Raw genomic sequence first — 22,494 nt, forward strand, 5'->3', positions numbered from 1 at the left:
CTCCGGGCACTCCGGTTTCCTCCCACATCCCAAAAAACATGCATGGTAGGTTAATTGAAGACTCTAAATTGCCCGTAGGTGTGAACGTGAGTGTTTGTTTGTTTATATGTGCCCTGCGATTGGCTGGTGACCAGTTCAGGGTGTACCCTGCCTCTCGCCTGAAGATAGCTGGGATAGGCTCCAGCACGCCCTTGACCCTAGTGAGGATAAGCAGTAGAAAAATTGGATATGTACATATTTTGTTTCTTAAACATACATAAGATCTCAACATGTGCCATCCAATTTAGACAAGTTTATGACTTTTTTTAATCAATACTAAACTTCCCAATAATGAAAAAAAGCTTTCACATACTTGTGTACTGAAACACGTTACAAAATTCAGATATCAAGTGTGGTATACAGTATTTTAGTGTTATCATGACCCAGATGTGAACTAAATAAATTCACTTATACTGGGTAAATTAGAATTTAATTACGACACACTATGTAGATTGAGTATGTTTACAGACTGACCGAAAGTTGGCACTTCTCAGTGAACAGTTCCTTAAGTTTTGCCGTAACTGAAGAATGAATGAATTAGTCTCACATATTATGACATCTCTACACAGGTTTGTCATAATTTTCACATCACAATTGTCACAATTTTTATTCTTGCTGTAATTTCGCAAACAAGGGCAATCTACAATGCACAGAAAAAAAACAGCGTCAGTTGCCATATGAGCTACTTTTGAAGGTTGTGAAAAATAAAAAAAGCTTTACCATAGGTATGTTATCTTACATAAAAGACAAAAAAAAGGATTTTAAAAAAATCATTTAATAGGGTCTAACTGAATAGTGTCTCAGATCATCCAGAATCACATATTTGCCACCATATGCAGTACAATGCAGTTTAAGCAGAACAAAGCATTCATTATATGCTGTAAAAATGACTGTCTTTAGAAACTTGTAAATGGGACCATACAGTGTATTGCACTGGTATTAAGAGAGTTGCAAGGTTGAAGCTGTAAAAGCAGATGCTTTTTTTAATTGAACATTATGAAGACGTAAGGGTCAAAACTATATACGCGGAACAGCCAAAGCCAACAGATTTTTTTTTCAACTTGTGGGTTAGAGTCACAGTCCATGAAAATGTCCATAGTTCAAATGAATCCATTCAGACGCCGGTATACAGTGACAGGAAGTAAATGTACAAAAGGAAAATGGGATATATGAGGAGTGGTTTCTTTGTTTTAAATTCATCTCCAACCAGCAGTGATGCAGCGCTGTAAGCAGCCCAGAACACTCCTAACAGCTGAAAGATGAAGAGACAATGATAATAATCAATAGATTTATACATGTTATTTATAAACATAAGGCAGCACTTGAAGATACTGAGAGGTGTTCCTAATGTTTAGTCCCTTTCATCTCACTAAACAGTCAAAATATTACAAACGTTTTTGAGTATCATGTAGAGGAAAAACTGACAAGTGTTTATCAGAACTAGGCAGTATTATCTTTGAAAAGGGTACATTTTAGATTCAGTTGTACTTGATCTCATTACTGTGGACTCTACAGGTAGGTACACCTCATATTGTGTAAAGGGAGTGTATAATTTTTCCACCAAATGTGACATGGTAGAGCTTCACCTTCATTACACTATGATCAGGTGAAAGTGGTCATAGCCAAGACAAAAAAACAAGATGAATACAGGGGGTCCTTAGTTTATGTCGGAGTTCCGTTCCCACAGCAGCAACGTAACCCAAATCTGTACGTAGTCGTACAAATAGTAAAATAGTAGTCAATGTTGATCTAATGCTAAAAGAGTAGTAAAGTCATAATTATAGTGAATACTGGGGTGGTGAAAAAACAAGTATACAGTTGTAAGAGTCAAACCAAGTTCTTTAATATTTATCTTCTGTATAAATTTCTTTTCCGATAACCATGGTCAGGTCATTGGACCAACAAAAATTGGCTCATCAAACAGTTCCAGAAGACAAAGAATGCTGAAAATATTGGCCAATTCATTTTCAAACCTACACGTTATATCGGATGACCCAAAGATCTGTGAGAAATGTTTAACTCAATATAAGACCTCGATTTTTTTTAAGGCCTTCTGATGAATGCCTTCTCAACAAGCACTTCATTTCAATGGGTAGTAAAACTAAGTGGTTGCCCAATCTTTCAGATTAGTATTGATGGTTCCAGTTTGATCAAATTTATCACATAAATGTTTAAATTGTTATTCTGCTTGGTGGTGGTGTATCGACTTATGAGACCCAGACTTGAGTTTTGAGTTACAGTGGGGCAAAAAAGTATTTAGTCAGCCACCAATAGTGCAAGTTCTCCCACTTAAAAAGATGAGAGAGGCCTGTTATTTCCGTCAATAAGTACTGAACAAGCTGTCGCTTGGTTGATTTTTTTGCTTTCTTTTTTTTTTCCGAGCCAGAACTTAAAATATGAGCAAGCTTCAGATACGCAGCCGCTCAAGTGAAGTTAATAAAGGAGAACAGTCAGACAGTCACAGGGGACAAACAATAAAGCACGCAAATATCAAATGACAACAGACACAAGGAGCATGTAGAAGACATACTGAATTACCGCTTGTTAAATGGCCAACCAGAGCTGAGTCAGTTCCTGATGTTACTCAGTAGGCCACACCTTTGAAAGGCACACGTCAACACAAATACTGGTGTGTGTGTGTGAGACTTTTTTTTTTTTTGTTTACGGGCGTCCGACAGCAGATGAGAGATCAATTTACAGTGGAAGGAAAAACCCTTTGGAATTTCTTAAACATCTGCATAAATTGGTCATCAAATTTAGTCTAATCATCTAAATCCCAAAATAAACAAGCAGAGTCTGCTTAAACTAATATCACACAAACAATTACATATTTTTATTGAAAATGTAAATATTCACACGGGACGGAGGGGAAAAAGTGTACCCTTGGATTTAATAACTGGTTGAGCCTCCTTTGGCAGCAATAACCTCAACCAAATGTTTCCTGTAGTTGCAGATTAGACATAAGAGAATGAATTTTGGACCATTCCGCTTGACAAAAGTAATGCAGTTCAGCAAGATTCCTGGGATAGCTGGTCTATCTAGCTCTCAAGGTCATTCTACAGCCTCTCCATCGGGTTGATGTCAGGAATATATATGTAAACTTGGATAAAGCTGGAAAAGGTTACAAAAGTATTTCTAAAAGTCTCAATGTTCATCAGTCCACGGTTAGACAAATTTGTCTATAAATGGGGAAAGTTTAGTACTGTTGCTTCTCTTTTAAGGAGTGGCCATTCTGTAAAGATGACTACAAGAGCACAGTGGAGAATGCTCATTGAGGGTAAATAAAAAAAATAAAAAATAAAAAAAAACAGGAACCCTAGAGTGTCAGCTAAGGACTTGGAGAAATCACTGGCACATGCCAACATCTCTACTGACAAACCTACCATAGGTAAAACATTAAACAAGAATGGGGTTCATGGGAAAACATCAAGGAGGAAGCCATTGTTGTCTAAAAAACATTGCCGCACATTTGAAGTTTGCTAAAGAGCACTTGGATGTTAATAATGCATTACACTTATTTAGCACTTTTCTAGGCACTCAAATACATCTTACAATTGCTTGCACTATTCATTCAATCCACAGTCACACACTGGTGGTGGTAAGCTACTTGTGTAGCCAAAGCTGCCCTGGGGCAGTCTGACAGAAGCGTGTCTCCCAGTCTGCGCCTACAGCCCTTCCAACCACCACCAAACATCCAACTACATTCCTTTGCAGGCAATTTGGGTTGTGTGTCTTGCGCAGGGACACAACGACAAAATGCGCTCGGGGGGGTTGGATACGAACCGGCAACCCCCTGGTTCCAGGCCATACACGTATCTTCTGCACCACCACCATGTTCCACAGCACTACTGGCAAAATATTCAAAATCTAAATAAAACATATTCTGTGGACAGATGAAACTAAAGTTGAACTGTTTGGGAAGAACACACAATGCCACGTGTGGAGGACAAATGGCACAGCACACCAAGATCAAGACCTTATCCCAACTGTGAAGCATGGTGGAGGGAGTATCATGGAATGGGTGTTCTTTGCTATCTCAGGAACAATGGAAAAATGAATTCAAATGTTTATCAAGATATTTTGCAGAAGAACTTGAGGTCATCTGTCCAACAGTTGAAGATCAAAAGAGGATGGGTGTTGCAGCAGGACAATGATCCACAACACACAGAATGACTTTAGATGTCGGCTATCACCTCAGGATCCAAACAGACTTGTACTGTCCTCCAAACAATTACAGTAAAGAATTTTTTATTTCCTTGAAAATTGGACCATTTCGGATTTTATATGGTGTACTGTATTTGAAACATTCTTGTCTTTGTTCTGCTCGCTAATTGCTGTTTGGTAGTTGCTCTCTCCAACTTCGATTGAGAATCCTAAAACAAGGTCAGGTTTAGTCACAAGAAATACTACCTTTCAAAGGTTGGCAGAGATTTAGTGTCAACAAACAGGTTCAAGTACTTTAAAGCAACGAGTCAGTTTGAAGTAGCAAGAGACAGGAGAGTTCGGTACCAGACTATTTCGAAAGTTAGTACCTCTTAAAGCAACACCTTGTTAAAAGACGGTGACTTTGGTCTCGTGTCTTGGTGTCTCTAAAAAGGTCAGAGTTTAAAACTGTAAAAAAGTGGAGCACTTCCAACAGTTTAGGAGAACCTGTCATGTTAGGGTGCACTGGGAGATGGAGCAATACCAAGAGCAATAGGGTAAGAGAAAAAATAATTACTCTCTATGGTATACGACATTTTAAGAAAAGAAAATAGAGATAAACAGTACATGTCTGTAAATGTGGTTAACTTGGAATTAGATGCGAAAAAGGGACAGAAGCTTTCTGACAAAAATTACATGTAGGCCATGTTACTGTTAACTGTGTCTGGCCTGTGGTCTAATCTGTCCGCGTTGACCTTGGGGAGAATGTCAGGTCGTGGTTTCGACCTGGGTTCCACAGTAACCTCTACAAATCACCACCCTATGACAAAAATCAAAGAGAGTGCCATCTGAAAGAAGACCAAGATACAACCGCATCCTGCGACCCAGAGTATAGCCTGCACTTCTGCGGCCCCCTCCTCTCCTCACACAGCCTGCAGAAACACCACCCTCCCACACCACCTGGCCTTGCAGAATGCACTATCATCAAACATCAGAAATGGCAAACTGCAAATGCAAGCGACGACAGCCTCATGGACAACAAAGCATCGCTGAACCAGATTTGAGGAGGTCGAGGGGTTGGACAAGGCAGGGGACGCGGAGCGTGTATAAGATGCTTCCGTTATTGGAAGAATGGACATTGGATAGACATTGGATCAGAGACTGTCCGTAGGGAAAAACAAAAAAAAGAGCAAGACTTTTACACTCATGGTGGCGATCGATGGTGGAGGACCCAGTTCGTCTGACCTCTGACTAACTCCCCTTGCCCCAAGAGACAGTGCGACGCTTGACTGGTGATATAGAAACACACTGCATCCAACATTCGCTTCGCACTGATACACCTGCTAAAGTAAGCTAGCTAATTTACAACCCCAATTGCAATGAAGTTGGGACGTTGTATTAAACATAAATAAAAATAGAATGCAATGATTTACAAATCATGTTCGACCTACCGTAATTTCTCGTGTATAATACGCACCCCCAAAGTTGACCTACTACCTATGTATAATTTTTACAATGCATGATTTTTCTTCTACCCATATGATCAAAACATGAAGTATTATCTGTATGTTGTTAGTTTTTTTCAAATAATTATTCTGAAGTGAAGCACTTTATTTGAACACGTACTACTTTCTTTTTATTTACTTGCTCTTATTTTTTAAAGTTCGCAGCCCTACTTTTATTAAGTAAATGAGAAAACACACAGTTGTGCTCATGTTTGATTACCGAAGCAGAATTTGTAAGGTGTGTACAATTCTTGAAAGAAAACAGCAAAGGCCAGGCGAAACACATTTAATTTGATTTTAATGGGATTCAAATGAGATGGTCAAGCATTTTAGAAAAGCATTAGCATTAAACAAAACATAACCATAAAGGAATTAACGATGATGGTTGTTCAGTCATCAGTCATATTAAAAAACAACAACAATATTTCACAAATTATGCCAGGGTATGTAAACTTATGAGCACAACTGTACATATATGCAGTCACATTTTTTATAACCACTAGGTGGCAGCGCCATATGAGAATGAAAGTGTACACCTTCATCATAAACTCTAGGCGGCGGTGGCATTTTGGGATAAAAGTGTACAGATTTTTCATAACCTCTAGATGGCGGCATACATTTATAAAATGGGAAAGTTTGTTTTAAATTTTCCCCTATACCTATGAATAATCCGCAGCACTGAATTTTGACAATTTTTTGTGGGGGAAAATGCGTGTTATACACGAGAAATTACGGTATATTTAATTGAATACACGAAAAAGACAAGATATTTAATGTTCAAACTGAGAAACTTTTTTGTTTTTAGCAAATAATCATTAACTTTTATGGCTGCAACACGTTCCAAAAAAGCTGGGACAGGATCATGTTTACCACTGTGTTACATCATCTTTTCTTTTAACAATATTCAATAAACGTTTGGGAACTGAGGACACTAATTGTTGAAGCTTTGTAGGTGGAATTCTTTCCAATTCTTGCTTGATGTACAGCTTCAGCTGTTCAACAGTCCGGGGTCTCTGTTGTCGTATTTTACGCTTCATAATGCGCCACACATTTTTAATGGGAAACAGGTCTGGACTGCAAGCAGGCGAGTCTAGTACCCGTACTCTTTTACTACAAAGCCACGCCGTTGTAACAGGTGCAGAATGTGGTTTGGCATTGTCTTGCTGAAATAAGCAGGGGCGTCCATGAAAAAGACGTTGCTTGGATGGCAGCATATGTTTCCCCAAAACCTGTATGTACCTTTCAGTATTAATGGTGCCTTCACAGATGCGTAAGTTACCCATGCCATTGGCACGAACACAGCTCCATACCATCACTGATGCTGGCTTTTGAACTTTGTGTCCATAACAGTCCGGATGGTTCTTTTTCTCTTTGGCCCGGAGGACACGACGTCCACAATTTCCCAAAACAATTTGAAATGTAGAATGTCGGACCACAGAAGACTTTTTCATTTTGCATCAGTCCATCTTAGATGAGCTCAGGCCCAGAGAAGCCGGTGGCGTTTCTGGGTGTTATTGATGAATGGCTTTTGCTTTGCATAGTCGAGTTTTAAGTTGCACTGAAGGATGTGGCGCCGAATTTTATTTACTGACATTGGTTTTCTGAAATGTTCCTGAGCCCATGTGGTGATATCCTTTACACATTGATGTCGATTTTTGATGCAGTGCAGCCTGAGGGATCGAAGGTCATGGGCATTCAATGTTGTGTTTCGGCCTTGCCGCTTACATGCAGTGATTTCTCCAGATTCTCTGAACCTTTTGATGATATTGTGGACCGTAGATGATGAATTCCCTAAATTCCTTGCAATTGTACGTTGAGGAACATTGTCCTTAAACTGTTCGACTATTTTCTCACGCACTTGTTTACAAAGAGTTGAATGAACCTCACCCCATCTTTGCTTGTGAATGACTGAGCAATTCAGGGAAGCTCCTTTTATACCCAATCATGGCACCCACCTGTTCCCAATTAGCCTGTTCACCTGTGGGATGTTCCAAACAGGTGTTTGATGAGCATTCCTCAACTTTCTGTCTTTTTTGCCACCTGTCCCAGCTTTTTTGGAACGTGCTGCAGCCATAAAATTCTAAGTTAATGATTATTTGCTAATAACAATCAAGTTTATCAGTTTGTACATTAAATATCTTGTCTTTGTAGTGTATTCAATTAAATATAGGTTGAACATGATTTGCAAATCATTGTATTCTGTTTTTATTTATGTTTAACACAGCGTCCCAACTTCATTGGAATTGGGGTTGTACAGTCACACCACCAGTTATTCATTTTCCCACTTATGAAGTTAATTTATGCACTTAGGAAGTTACCAAAGTATAATTGATAGAGCCTTTGAATTAGAAAAATGAGCAAGCAACAGTCCAAGTTCATTCAGTCATTCATTATCCTAGGGTTGCGGGCGTCCTGGAGCCTATCCCAGATATTTTTGGGCGAGAGGCGGGGTACACCCTGGACTGGTCGCCAGCCAATCGCAGTGACATTCACACCTACGAACAATTTTGAGTCCTCAATGAACCTACCATGCATGTTTTTGGGATGTGGGAGGAAAAAAACGGAGTACCCGGAGAAAACCCACGCAGGCACCGGGAAAACATGTAAACTCCACATACGCGAGGCCAGATTTGAACCCGGGTCCTCAGAACTGTGAGGCAGATGTGCTAACCAGTCATCCAGCGTGCCGCCACAGTCCAAGTTGACATTTACAATTTATATTGATAGAATTGGAATTATATTTGGACCTTTCAGCGCTGTTTTTTTCTTTTGTTTATAACAAAACAAAGACGAATTCCCAACACAAGTGGCCCAAGTCAAAGTCTTAACCACAACCTGACGGAGATCCTGTGGCATGACCTCAAGAGAGCTATTCACATCAGACATCCCAGGAAACTTGTTGAACTGCAATGGTTTTGGAAACATGAATAGTCCAAAACTCATCCTGATCGTTGTGCACATCTGATCTGTAACAAAGCATGGGCCAGTGTCAGATTCTGATGGTATGATCACCTTGAGCAAATATACCGTGGTATCGTGGTTTAAATTACAGCTCTAAAAACTATTATTTTGTATAATTTGGGTAAACCTTTTTTCCATTAAACACAATATTTGGTTCATTAATAAAAATGTTCCATGTTAAGTTTACTTACATAAATAAATAAATAAATAAATAAATAAATAAAGAACGTCAATCCTAATGTCCCATCAGTGGTGAGTTATTTTTAGAACAGAACCATGGGCTACTCATGTGGTCCTTGGGGGCCACCTGGTGCTTTGTGATCCCTGTTCTTACATAGTGCTACAAAAAATATATAAAATACAACAAATGTATTTACAATTAAACTTTTAACTTTTTTCACTAAACACATTTAAAGTGAAAAAACAAGAAAATATATATACATATAACATCGTGTGTTCACATTAAACTAGCGGAATTTAAGGCAGTTATGTGGTTGTTTTAAATACCGTGTGCAATTTGTAATTCTCTTTGTTTTATGTTTAGTTTTAGAATAAGCTTAAACTGGGAGTGGCAATAAACAGTTGGTCTCTTTTGTGAAAAATTGGTCACAATCTGCCAAACTGTTCTTTGTTGTGAAGTTGTGAGTACGGTGCTCGTACATCAAGTTTCTGCTAACAAGTCAAAATAAAAAAATTGTCCAAACGGCAGCTTCAATTTTGAAAAACTTAAAAATCAGGTCACTCATGTCTCAAGGCACCACTGTATTTTTTGGCTACCTTAATATGAATAGCATTCCAATGGGGAAAACTGATTTGATATACGAGTAAATTGAGTAACAAGCTTTTCTCAGAACAAAAACTAGTAAGTCAAGGTACCAATGTACTGTACCTAGTTTTGCAACCTCACCACCATATACTGTATGTATGAAAAACAATTTAAGGCCATAAATAAAAAACAACGATGATGATGATGGCGTATTCTATGCCACTGTTCAAACTAGTTACTTGCATGCCATTAGTAACCTTGTATTCCAGGACCATCATAAACCGAAGACCCCGCTGTATATGGTAGTTATTCTTAGAAGAATGTTAAAGCATCCCTTTGTGGCAGCAGGCGAAATTGGACTTATTTCTGATCTGGTGAGCTGATGGGTCATTTTGAAAGCATGAATGACTTACTTTGATAAAGGTAGAAACCACCTCAAAACCTCCAATCACAAGAAGCAAAGGGGCTATAACAATTAGCGGAAGAAGGGAATATCCAATCACTCCAAGGACCTGACCGTAGGAAACCTGCTCAAAACAAGACTCATTAGAACAACACTTAATATAATGTAAAAAGTCAGCAGCTGACGAGAAAACATCTCAACTTACCTCACCGCCAAGAACACGAGCCAAGAGAAAAATTGTGAGTGATCCAAATATCCAGATGGTGATGATCCAGGAAACAACCTGCCAATTCAAAGCAGAATGTAAGTCTTCAGTAGGGCTGTCACTATCAAATCTTTTTAGACTGACTTTTCCTATTGATTATTGATCCAATAATCGAATAATAATCACCCCACACTATTACTTATTTTATTTATTTTTTACTACTAACATGCATTTTATTCCCATTTATAAGGGATCGAGTTCAATCCTTGAACTGCAAATGTTGCAGAAAATTTGATGCAGCAAAACACTGAAGGGTTAGCAATCGCGATTAGCATTAGCGCGCTAGTGGTCGCCGTTATAGGGGGAAAAAAACACAAACTACCACTCAGCTCATTCATACTTATCATGTTATACAGTCGTGCTCACCATTATTGGCACCCATAAAGTTTAAGTACTAAATGTGGAATATCTCCTCAAGAAAATGAATGAAGAAAAACAACATTTTTCTATAGAGAACTTGTGTTGGATATAAAAGAGGAAATGAGAAACAATATTTTATGGACAGATGAATCAAAAATTTTGCTTTTGAGCAATGCATACAAGCGGTACATTTACAGACGGCGCAATGAAGCCTTTAAGGAAAAGAACACCCTACCAACAGTCAAGCATATGGTGGAGGATCCCTGATGCTGTGGGGCTCCTTTCCTATATCTGGTATTATATCGCAGGTATCATGAAATAAGAATTTAGCGCCCACACCCCCAAAGTTGACCTCAAAATTCTGGAAAACCCTTCTACCCATGTATAATGCATTTTTACAATGCATGAATTTGCTTCTACCCATATGATCAAAACGAAGTATTATCTGTATTTTTTAGGGCTTTTTCAAAGAATTATTCTGAAGTTAACCACTTTATTTCAACATGTAATACTTTTTTTAATATACTTGCTCTTATTTTGAAATTCACCGCCCTAATTTTATTTAGTCAATTAGAAAACAGATAGTTGTGCTCATATGTTTGATTACCCAGGCAGAATTTGTAAGATGGGTACAATTCTTTAAAGAAAAGGACCAGCCCAAACACATTAATTTTTTTTTTTTTTACTGGGATTCAAATTAAACCGTCAAGCATTTCAGAAAAGTATTATCATCAAAGAAAACATAACCATAAAGAAATTAATGATAGTTGTACAGTCATCAGTCATATTTAAAAAAAGGTTTCCAGGTGCCCCTATACCCATGTATAATGTCCACTATTGACGTTTGACACATTTTTAGGGGGACAAATGAACATTATACACGAGAAATTAAGGTATATATATATATACTAGCAAGATAAATAATAATAATAATAATAAATGTTTTTGTGAGAAACTTCTACACTGCAAGTAAGTTTCTAGAAGGTATAGTAAAGGTATATTTGGCGGCACGGTGGACGACTGGTTAGCACATCTGCCTCACAGTTCTGGGGACCGGGGTTAAAATCCCGGCCCCGCCCATGTGAAGTTTGCATGCTCTCCCCGTGCCTGCGTGGGTTTTCTGCGGGCACTCCGGTTTCCTCCCATATTCCAAAAACATGCATGGCAGGTTGATTGAAGACTAAAATATAAAGTAAAGGTATAGAAAACCAAGAGGCATGATGTGCATGCTGCTGATTCTGTGAAACTGATTCATTAACTGAAAGGGGCATGTTGAAAAAAAATAGCAGAGCTGAGTTCACTTAGTGAGGTTATTGATTCTGTGAAAAAAATGGGTGTGAAACAGGTGGCCCTTATTTAAGGATCAAGGCAACTGATGCTGCATATTTGACTCCTGCAAAGGTGCATTTGTACTTGAAAAACAGAGTGAAATGGGTCGTTCAAGACACTGCTCAGAAGAAGGGTGTTCTTTGATTAAGAAATTAATAAAAGAGGGGGAAAAGAAAAAGTGCAGAAAATCATAGGCTGTTCAGGTAAAATTATATCAAACACTTTAAAATGGCAGCCAAAACCAGAAAGGCGAGTAAGAAAAAGAAAAACGACTATTCGAAAGGATCGGAGAATAACCAAACTGGCAAAGGCTCAGCCAATGATCAGCTCCAGGAGGGTCAAAGAAGATCTAAGGTTGCCTGTGAGTACTGTAACAATCAGACGTCTACGGGAAGCCAAGCTACCAGCAAAGTCCCATTGACGTGCTGAAGCGGTTACAATTTGCCAAAGAACACATTGACTGGCCTAAAAAGAAATGGCGTAATATTTTGTGGACTGATGAGAGGAAGATTGTTATTTTTGAGTCTAAGGGCCACAGACAGTTTGTCAGACATCCTGCAAACACTGAATTCAAGCCACAGTACACAGTGAAGACGGTGAAGCATGGTGGTGCACCAACCAGACTGTGATGGATGAAAACAGGACTGATTCGATAACTGCTGTGGAGAACTGCCTCAACAGCTCCTCAGAAACCGCAAAAAGTACATCCTCTGCTGGGCCTTTTTGAGGATGGAGTTGATGCTGATCTCCCATTTCAGGTGCTGAGAGACTGCAATTCTCAGGAACTTGAAGGTCTTGACAGTTGACACAGGGCAGTTGGACAGCGTGAGGGGCAGCTGTGGTGAATGATGCCTCCTGAGGTCCACGATCATTTCTAGTCTTAAGCATGTTCAGGTCCAGGTTGTGTTGCCCGCACCACAGCTCCAGCCGCTCCATTTCCTGTAGATATGCAGACACGCCACAGTCTTTGATGAGGCCAATGACTGTGGTGTCGTCACTTCAAATGTTTGACAGCTGGGTGCGTTGAGGTGCACTCGTTTGCTTAGAGAGAGAAGAGCACCATAGAGAGGACACATCCTTGGGGCGCCCCAGTGCTGGTGGTATGTGTGGATGAGATGGTGTTCCCCAGCCTCACCTGCTGTGTCCTGCCCGTCAGGAAGCTGTAAATCCATTGGCAGTGGGCTGGCGAGACCTGACCTGTAGAAGCTTGGAGGAGAGGAGTTTGAGATGATGATGTTGAAGGCAGAGCTGAAGTCCATGAACAGGATCCTTGTGTAGGTCCCTGCGCCGTCGAGGTGTTCTAGGATGAAGTCCAGTCCCATGTTGACTGCGTCATCCACAGACCTGGTTACTCTGTAGGCAAACAGCAGGTGGTCCAGCAGGGGACCTGTGACGCTCTTGAGGTGGTCAAGGATGACAACAGATGTCAGGGCGACAGGCCTGTAGTCATTCAGACCCGAGATTGTGGGTTTCTTGGGGACTGGGATGATGGTGGGGCTTTTGAAACAGGATGATACTTCACACAGTTCCAGAGATCTATTGAAGATCACTGTGAAGACTAGAGCGAGCTGGTCCATGTAGACTTTGAGGCAGGATGGAGACACAAGGTCTGGGCCCGCCACTTTGTTGATCTTTTGTTGTTTGAAGATATGTCTCACATCCTGTTCATGGATGATCAAAGCAGAAGGGGGAGTCAGAGGTGTGATGGTGGTAGGTGGTGCAGTTTAGCGGGTGTGGGGCGTGAAAGTGTCCTTTTCAAATCCGCAGTAGAAGGTGTTAAAGTCGTCAGCTAGTCCTTTATTGTTCTCTGCTTGGGGGGAAGGTCGCTTGTAGTTGATTACCGATTGTAATCCACGAGACAGAGTCATTTGCAGGAAACTGTTTTTCCAGCTTTTCTGCAAAATTTCTCTTTGCGATGTTAATTTCTTCAGTCCACTGGTTTTGAGCACAATTACACAGTACTCTAACCCCACTTCGATAGGCATCCTCTTTGGCCTGACAAAGTTACTTCAGTTTGGCAGTGAACCACGGCTTGTTGTTATTGAAGGTGCGAAATGTCATTGTTCGTACACACGCATCTTCACAGAAACTGATATCGGATGTGACACAAACCTGTGCATCTAGGCTGCCAGTTGCAGTTTCAAAGACACTCCAATCCGTACAGTCTAAACAGACCTGAAGTTCTAACTTTGCTTCATTGGTTCATTGGAGAGAAGGAGACTTGGTGGTGGAACCTCACAGTACAGGAAATCATACAAGGAAAAAGGTGAGCTAAGAAGAAGTGCGACACAGAGAGGACCGAGGAGAGGCGAAAGGAATACATTGAGATGCGACACAGGGCAAAGGTAGAGGTGGCAAAGGCCAAACAAGAGGCATATGAGGACATGTATGGCAGGTTGGACACTAAAGAAGGAGAAAAGGATCTATACAGGCTGGCCAGACAGAGGGATAGAGATGGGAGGATGTGCAGCAGGTTAGGGTGATTAAGGATAGAGATGGAAATATGTTGACTGGTGCCAGCAGTGTGCTAGCTAGATGGAAAGAATACTTTGAGGAGTTGATGAATGAGAAAAATGAGAGAAGGGAGAGTAGAAGAGGCAAGTGTGGTGGACCAGGAAGTGGCAATGATTAGTAAGGGGGAATTTACAAAGGCATTAAAGAGGATGAAAAATGGAAAGGCAGTTGGTCCTGATGACATTCCTGTGGAGGTATGGAAGCATCTAGGAGAGGTCGCTGTGGAGTTTTTGACCAGCTTGTTCAATAGAATTCTAGTGTGTGAGAAGATGCCTGAGGAATGGAGGAAAAGTGTACTGGTGCCCGTTTTTCAGAACAAAGGTGATGTGCAGAGCTGTGGGAACTATAGAGGAATAAAGTTGATGAGCCACACAATGAAGTTATGGGAAAGAGTAGTTGAGGCTAGACTCAGGACAGAAGTGAGTATTTGCGAGCAACAGTATGGTTTCATGGCTAGAAAGAGTACCACAGATGCATTATTTGCCTAGAGGATGTTGTTGGAAAAGTACAGAGAAGATCAGAAGGAGCTACATTGTGTCTTTGTAGTTCTAGACAAAGCCTATGACAGAGTACCCAGAGAGGAACTGTGTCGATGTTGTTTTGGTCATACTGTAGAATAATTTATTTCTGGAGTGGCAGAGAAGTATGTTTGAATAATACAGGACATGTACGAGGGCAGCAGAACAGCGGAGAGGTGTGCTGTGGGTGTGACAGACGAATTTAAGGTGCATGTGGGATTGCATCAGGGATCAGCCTTGAGCCCCTTCCTTTTTGCCATGGTGATGGATAGGCTGACAGATGAGGTTAGACTGGAATCCCCGTGGACCATGATGTTTGCAGATGACATTGTGATCTTCATTGAAAGCAGGGAGCAGCTGGAGGAACAGATAGAAAGATGGAGGCTTGCACTGGAAAGAAGAGGAATGAAGGTTAGCCGAAGTAAGACAGAATATATGTGCATGAATGAGAGAGGTGGTGGGGGAAGAGTGAGGCTACAGGGAGAAGAGATCACAAGGGTGGAGGACTTTAAATACTTGGGGTCAACCGTCTAGAGCAATGGTGAGTGTGGTCAGGAAGTGAAGAAACGGGTCCAAGCAGGTTGGAACGGGGGACGAAGGTGTCAGGTGTGTTATGTGACAGAAGAGTCTCTGCTCGGATGAAGGGCAAAATTTATAAAACAGTGGTGAGGCCAGCCATGATGTACGGATTAGAGACAGTGGCACTGAAGAGACAACAGGAAGCAGAGTTGGAGGTGGCGGAAATGAAGATGTTGAGGTTCTCTTTAGGAGAGACCAGCTTGGCTAAAATTAGAAATGAGCTCATCAGAGGGACAGCCAAGATTCGATGATTTGGAGACAAAGTTAGAGAGAGCAGACTTCGATGGTTTGAGCACGTCCAGAGGAGAAATAGTGAGTATATTGGTAGAGGGATGATGAAGATGGAGCTGCCAGGCAAGAGAGCAAGAGGAAGACCAAAGAGAAGGTTGATGGATGTCGTGAGGGAAGACATGATGGCAGTTGGTGTTCGAGAGGAGGATGCATGAGATAGGCTTACATGGAAAAGGATGACGCGCTGTGGCGACCCCTAACGGGACAAGCCGAAAGGAAAAGAAGAATACTACAATCCAGTTTTTCTGAAACTTTTAGCATATCTATATGGGTATTTTGGTCCAGTATTGATGAGCAAAGTGTTCCAACTTTCTCAGGTTTGAAGGGTGCCTTCTACACACTGTATGGTTCACCTTCTTTCACAGACGTGAAGTCCAATAGTATTCAGGGTTCGCTCTGCCCGTTCACAATCTCGCCAATGGCTGAATTAAAACAGGATTTGGCGAAGCGAATATTGCCCATGTTTGCTACACTGGCGTATCACAATTACCTGTGTCAAAATTCAAAAGCCCTTCCTGGTTAAAGTGAGCACGCTCATTCTGCCATGTGTGAACGTTGCTAGTATTTTATAGTTTTTGTTTCCCTGCTTCGTAAAATGCTTCAATCCACCGTCCAACCACTGCTGGCTAAGCAGTCAGTCTCACAGGATTTTCCAGCTGCGAGGAGCGGCGCATCTGGGAAGACAAGACCAGATGCCGCTTGGCGCCGAAAGCAGGCATGCCTGTTTATTACTGCAACGTAGGTTTGAATTGTCAATGGTCAATGTGTCCTGCAATTCACTTTAGTTCTCGCAGCAAGCTAGCTTCCTTCTTCATCAATGCACGAGCGGCTAATCTCACTTTGGTTGTCAGCCCGAGCTGGCTTGAACCAAGGCCGTACGTAGCTAGCTCGTCATTTGGGGGCCCATGGCAAACATAGTCACGGCCTCCCCCCCGCATCCCTTATGTAATTTAGCTTCTGCTGCTTCTGAAACCTGTTAATTATCTGACTGATAAAGTAAACCAACTTAATATTTAACACCAAAGATTTCAAATATTAATCTTTATCTTCAACAAAAGTTTGAATTTGAGAAAATTCCATTTGAAGTCCTTAAGAACCTTCTTGACGATTATCAAATCAGTGAATCAATTTAATACTTTTATTGTAATTGATAAGAACAATCAATATTTAATATAGTTTACCATCTGAACCGCTTTCATTCTCACATCTTGGTGATGAAAAGTGTCAACCCGCTTTATCGCTATACTCGGCTGAAACTGACAGCAGTGCTACTGCTAATGACAAGCACATCATTTTACACTTAAATTTTTACAATGCATGAACTTAAAACAATAAGTCAATATTCTTCTGTGATTGAAGGTTTGTCTTTTTACAATTCAATCGTAAAATAAAGATTTGTGCTTTATATCAATTCATTACAACATTTAGGGCTAGTCTATAGGAGTTGTTTATTTTTTGGCTATATCGATGTTGTTTTGGTCATACTGTAGAATAATTTATTTCTTGCGTTTAGTGAATAATGATGAAGATAAAATTCCTCCTGAAAAAAATGCATGCTAAATCGCAATCACAATATTTGTTTAAAAGAAGAAGAAGAAAAAAACTTGCAATTCAGAGTATTTTCCCAAATCGTCCAGCCCTACTCCTGATTGATGACTAGGTAGTTTTAATTGGGACCACATCATTAAAGGTTATCAGCTTCCCAGTGACGAGGACTGGATAAGTGTGGCGAAAGTGTAGCCATATAAACACGTGATTTTATGGCTAACTACACACGTGTGGCTAGGAGATTTTTATACTGTTTAGCCACATTGGCTAAGAGGTTTCATGACCCAGTGCTTTGATTATTTTCTTCAGGACTCTTCAGAATAGTCTGACATTTTGTTCTTAGCCATTCTTGTTTTTACTGGCTGTGTGTTTGTGTCTTTATCCTGTTGGAAGACCAATGACCTGCAACTCCGACCAAGCTTTTCGACACTGGGTAGCACATTTCACTCCAGAATGTCTTTATAGTCTTGAGATTTCTTTGCACCCAGGAGAGGGTCAAGAACCCCTGTGCCGAATTCAGCACTGTAGCCCCAAAACATAACTGAGCCTGCTGTTTGTTTCACAGTAGGTAGTCTTTTCTTTGTACACGGGCCTTACCTGGTTTTGTGGAAATCGATTATGCAGTTTGGAACATATCTTGCCTCCTTATGCTTTTGCAAGAAAAAAAGTTAAAATTATACCATCACATAATGATCTGCTCACCCTAAACTGTCCGTAGATAGAAATCATGGAGAAGAGCAGCACCACAGCAAGAGGGCCCCAGAAGTCCAGGTTATCTCTGACCACTTGTCTGTTGTAACCCAACGACGGCATTGGCATAAGGACACAGCGAATCTTGTAATAGATGTCCTTTACGTCAATGTCCAGCTCATCTCTGATAACACATACATCACATTTAATGACAAAAAAATTTACATTAATGGATTTGCATACTGAGAAAACAATCAAAACAATTAACAAAAGAACAGTAAGTGCATCTCAGTGTAAGAGGCTAGAGATGGATAGTGAAGAGAGTGAATTTATCCAGGCTAGCCAAGTTAGCATGTCAGTATCTGTGTATTACACATTTACCAATGTCCCTAGAATGCAGTCATGTTGACATGTTCATATAAGCACAACAAAAAACAATGAACTGTTGGTACTTGTATTTGTTATATATGGTAATATACTTAATTTACCTCACTTGAGCTACTGTATGTACATTTAGTATGAAAACATTTAGTTTCACCTCAGGCTTAACTGTCTTGCTGTCTGCTGTTTTTTGTTTTGTTCGAAAAGCATGTTGAAGTGTTACAAATAAATAAGTAAACAACAAAAAATAAGTATTCTTTAACTAAAAATAATATTTCTACCATCCATCCATCCATTTTCTGTACCACTTATCCTGACTAGGGACAAGGGCATGCTGGAGCCCATAACCAGTTATCTTCGGGCGAGAGGCGAGGTACACTCTGAACTGGTGGCCAGCCAATCGCAGGGCACATATAAATAAACAACCAGTCGCACTCACATTCACACCCATGGGCAATTTAGAGTCTTCAATTAACCTACTATGCATACCATCAAACAATAATATCAAAATATTTTTTTAAATTGGAGACTCTAAATTGCCCGTAGGTGTGAATGTTAGTGCGAATGGTTGTTTGTTTGTATGTGCCCTGCGATTGGCTGGCAACCAGTTCAGGGTGTACCCCGGCTCCTGCCCGATGACAGCTGGGATAGGCTCCAGCACGCCCGCGACCCTAGTGAGGAGAAGCGGCTCAGAAAATGGATGGATGGATGTTTAGGGCACTCACACTAGGCAATTTGCGTAATTAGTGTGGCCTAAAAATACTGATTAATTAATCCATTGTTCATTTTGCCCATCGTCGGTAAAGACGTTTAGTCAAATGCCCATCCTTATTTCTACTGGCCAATTAATGTCTTAAAAAATTAAATCAAAAATTTTAAATATGCACTGATTGTTTATGAGGAAAATTTTAAATATGCACTGATTGTTTATGAGGATTTTACAATTATTGGGATTGGCTCCAGCACGGCCGGACCCTAGTGAGAATAAGCGGTACAGAAAAATGGATGGATAGTATTATAAGGCTTGAAAAAAAAAATAATTTGACGAGCAGTTTTGCTAATCATTTCTTCATTTGAGGAGTAATTTTCTAATTTTGAGGAGTAATGTTTTTAAGCTTAATCGCACAGGGACCAGAAGCAAGGGTTTTATTAAACAAGAAAAATACGACAAAATAATGGGGGAGTTGAATGTAGGGCTGCAGCTAACAAATATTTTAGTACTCGAGTATGCTACTGAAAATTCTAATACTCTAATTGAGTATTTGGATAAAGTATATTTTTGCTTGGTTCAAGAGCAAATACAAACACAAAAGACAAAATAAGACCTTTCACTTAACACTCAATTACTGTAATTTCTCGTGTATAATGCGCATCCCCCCCACCCCCCCAAATGTCAAAAGTCAATAGTGCGCATTATACATAGGTATAGGAGAAAATGACAGACTTTCAGATTTTATAAATGTATGCTGCCATCTAGAGGTTTTTGAAAAAGCTGTACACTTTCATTCCAATAGGCCACCGACCCCAAGAGGTTAAGAAAAAGTTGTACACTTCCATTCTAGTATGCCACCTAGTGGTAATGAAAAAGGTGTAGCCTACACTTTCATTGCAATATGACAGGGGTACATATGACTGTATATATGTACAGTTGTGCTCATAAGATTACATACCCAGGCACTTTGTGAAAATCTTTTTTTTTTTTTTTTTTTTTTTTTTATAAATACGACTGATGACTGAAAAACAACCATCATTAATTTCTTTATGGTTATGTTTTGTTTAATAATAATGCTTTTCTGAAGTCCTTGACCGTTTAATTTGAATCTCCTCAAAATGAAATGTGTTTCGCCTGGTCCTTCATGTTTTCTTTAAAGAATTGTACACATCTTAGAAATTTTGTCTGCATAATCAAACTTATGAGCACAACTCATTTTCATTTACTAAATAAAAGTAGTTATGTGAATTTGAAAATAAGAGCAATTAAATAAAAAGAAAGTATTGTGTGTTCAAATAAAGTGCTTAACTTCAAAATAATTCTTTGAAAAAACAAACTAAATACAGATAACACTTAATGTTTTGATCATATGGGTAGAAGCAAAATCATGCAATGTAAAAATGCATTATACATACGTTGAAGGGTTTTCCAGAATTTTGAGGTCAACTTTGGGGGTGCGCATTATACACGAGAAATTACTGTAATTGGTTTCCTTTTTTACATAATCAACAATTTGTATGTCTTAAATTCACATTGTGCATAAAAGATAAGGCATTCATTAAAAAAAAAAAAAAAAAGCATTAACAGCCTTTGTGCATCTTCACTTAAGCAACTAGCATTTTAGCATTGTGTGACATACACAATACAATACAGTCCTGCTCATCATTGTTGGCGACTATGAAGCTTAAGAACTAAATGTGAAATATCTCCTGAAGAAAATCAAATCAAGGGAAACAACATTTCTATAGAAAACTTTTGTTTGATACAACAGAGCAAATAATAAAATTTTATGGACAGATGAAACAAAAATACAGCTTTTGGGCAATGCAAACAAACAGTATGTTTACAGACATTTGAGCAAAATTTTGAGCAAAATGTCTTACGCAGCTTACGAAAACTTGGTTTAAGGCGAAGATCATGGGTCATCCAGCAAGACAAAGACCCAAACCACAAATCCAAAAGGACACAGAAATGGTTGAAAAGGAAAGAAATTATATTTTTTCAAATGGCCAGCAATGAGTCCTGATCTCAATCCAGTTAAAAATCTTTGGGGTGAGCTGAAATCCACTATTGGGGAAAAGAACCCTGCAAATGTTCAAGAGCTTGAACAAAATGCAAAGGAAGAGTAGGAGAAAATACCACCTGAGAAGTGCAAAAAGCTTATAGGTGGATACAAGAAACGTTTGGAGGCTGTCATTGCTACTAAAGAGTGTGCAACTTAACATTGAGGGGTGCCAATATTGCTGCACGTATATACTGTTTTCATTTTTTTCCTTTGAAATTATATCATGTAAGTAAAAAAATAATTCTTTGTTAAATTACTTTGGATTAAAAAATCCTGATGGTATTTTGAATTAAATGATCCTGATGGTATAAGTTTGGTAGATTTCCATTTATTTCTGACTCTTCAGATATGTTTTTTTCAGGTCCAATACCGATTATTAGTAGTCAAGAAGGCCGATAACCAATAATTGGAGCCTATATTCGTTTTGCAGTAAAAAGGAAAATATTGGTGTCAAAATTTGAAAAAATAAAAATTAACACTTGACTATTTAAATGCCTTAAAGCACATTTATTAAACAGCTTTCAGATTTGCAACGTTATTATTATTTTTTTTAATCCGAGAAAACAGTCATCTATGTTTTAAAATTCTATAAAAAAAGAGCAGGGAGCTCTCAGGCTCAGCAGCATGTCTTACAAAGTGAAATGAAAACTTTAACAAATAAATAGCGCCCTAGATTTCTATAGTAAATGAAGTTTTCCAAAACGTCAATGATTTAAATGTTCATATTTTACATAATAATAATAATAATTTTGTTAAAAAACAAAAAGTGCAGGGAGTTCCCAGGGTCAGCAACATCTCTGATGAAGTTAACTGCAAATTTAAATATACAGTCCTCTACAGTTTTATAAAGTAAATAAAAGAGAGTTCGAGTTGTCACGTCCACCCCTGGAGAGGGTCCCCTTTCCACCTGTCGATGACTGGCTCCTTGAGGTACAGATGTAGCTCATCCTCAACGCAGCTACAGGCCAGCAGGTCACCAGTGTGATGTGCCAGCAGAGAGCTAAACATCTCCTCAACACGGCTGCAGAAGGATGCGTGGTGGCTATTGTGGCTATTTTCATCATTCTCGTGTTTTCATATGCCGCTGCCTGCTCCTCCTGTAGCAGCAGAAATAGTTACACAGCCATTGTTTACCTACAGTTTTAGACATGAATGCTTTTCTGTCGTGCACACACCCACACCATTCTCTAGCCATCCCCGCAACGTGCATGCTTCCCTGCAATTAAAGTAACTGAATTTTACTCTCCCTCTCTCTCACCCCCCCACCACACACACAGACTTCTTACTTTTACCACTATTTATCTTTCTATATTAACAACCATGTTTCAAATGGTTAAACCTCTCCCTAGAACCAGTAATATGGTTGACGTGGCAAATTAGCACCTAGCTGGGTGTTAGCCTGCGAGCTAACCTATTCACATTGTC

General features: G+C 39.6%; 1 protein-coding gene across 2 annotated transcripts in view; it reads right to left on the bottom strand.

Annotated features, from left to right (window-relative positions):
• Positions 1-630: 630 nt before the first annotated feature.
• Positions 631-22,494, bottom strand: part of yipf4 (Yip1 domain family, member 4) — a 31,157-nt gene continuing 9,293 nt past the window's right edge. For both annotated transcript variants that reach the window (XM_061689823.1, XM_061689824.1), the window contains exons 3-6: positions 17,924-18,095; positions 10,023-10,100; positions 9,828-9,941; positions 631-1,291 (exon numbers count right to left, since the gene is read on the bottom strand). In XM_061689823.1, the coding sequence (XP_061545807.1) occupies positions 1,154-1,291; positions 9,828-9,941; positions 10,023-10,100; positions 17,924-18,095 (502 nt within the window). In that variant the 3' untranslated portion in view covers positions 631-1,153. The remainder of the gene's footprint in view (positions 1,292-9,827; positions 9,942-10,022; positions 10,101-17,923; positions 18,096-22,494) is intronic.

Source organism: Phycodurus eques, chromosome 11, assembly GCF_024500275.1.
Source record: "Phycodurus eques isolate BA_2022a chromosome 11, UOR_Pequ_1.1, whole genome shotgun sequence".
Classification (NCBI taxonomy): Eukaryota; Metazoa; Chordata; class Actinopteri; order Syngnathiformes; family Syngnathidae; genus Phycodurus; species Phycodurus eques.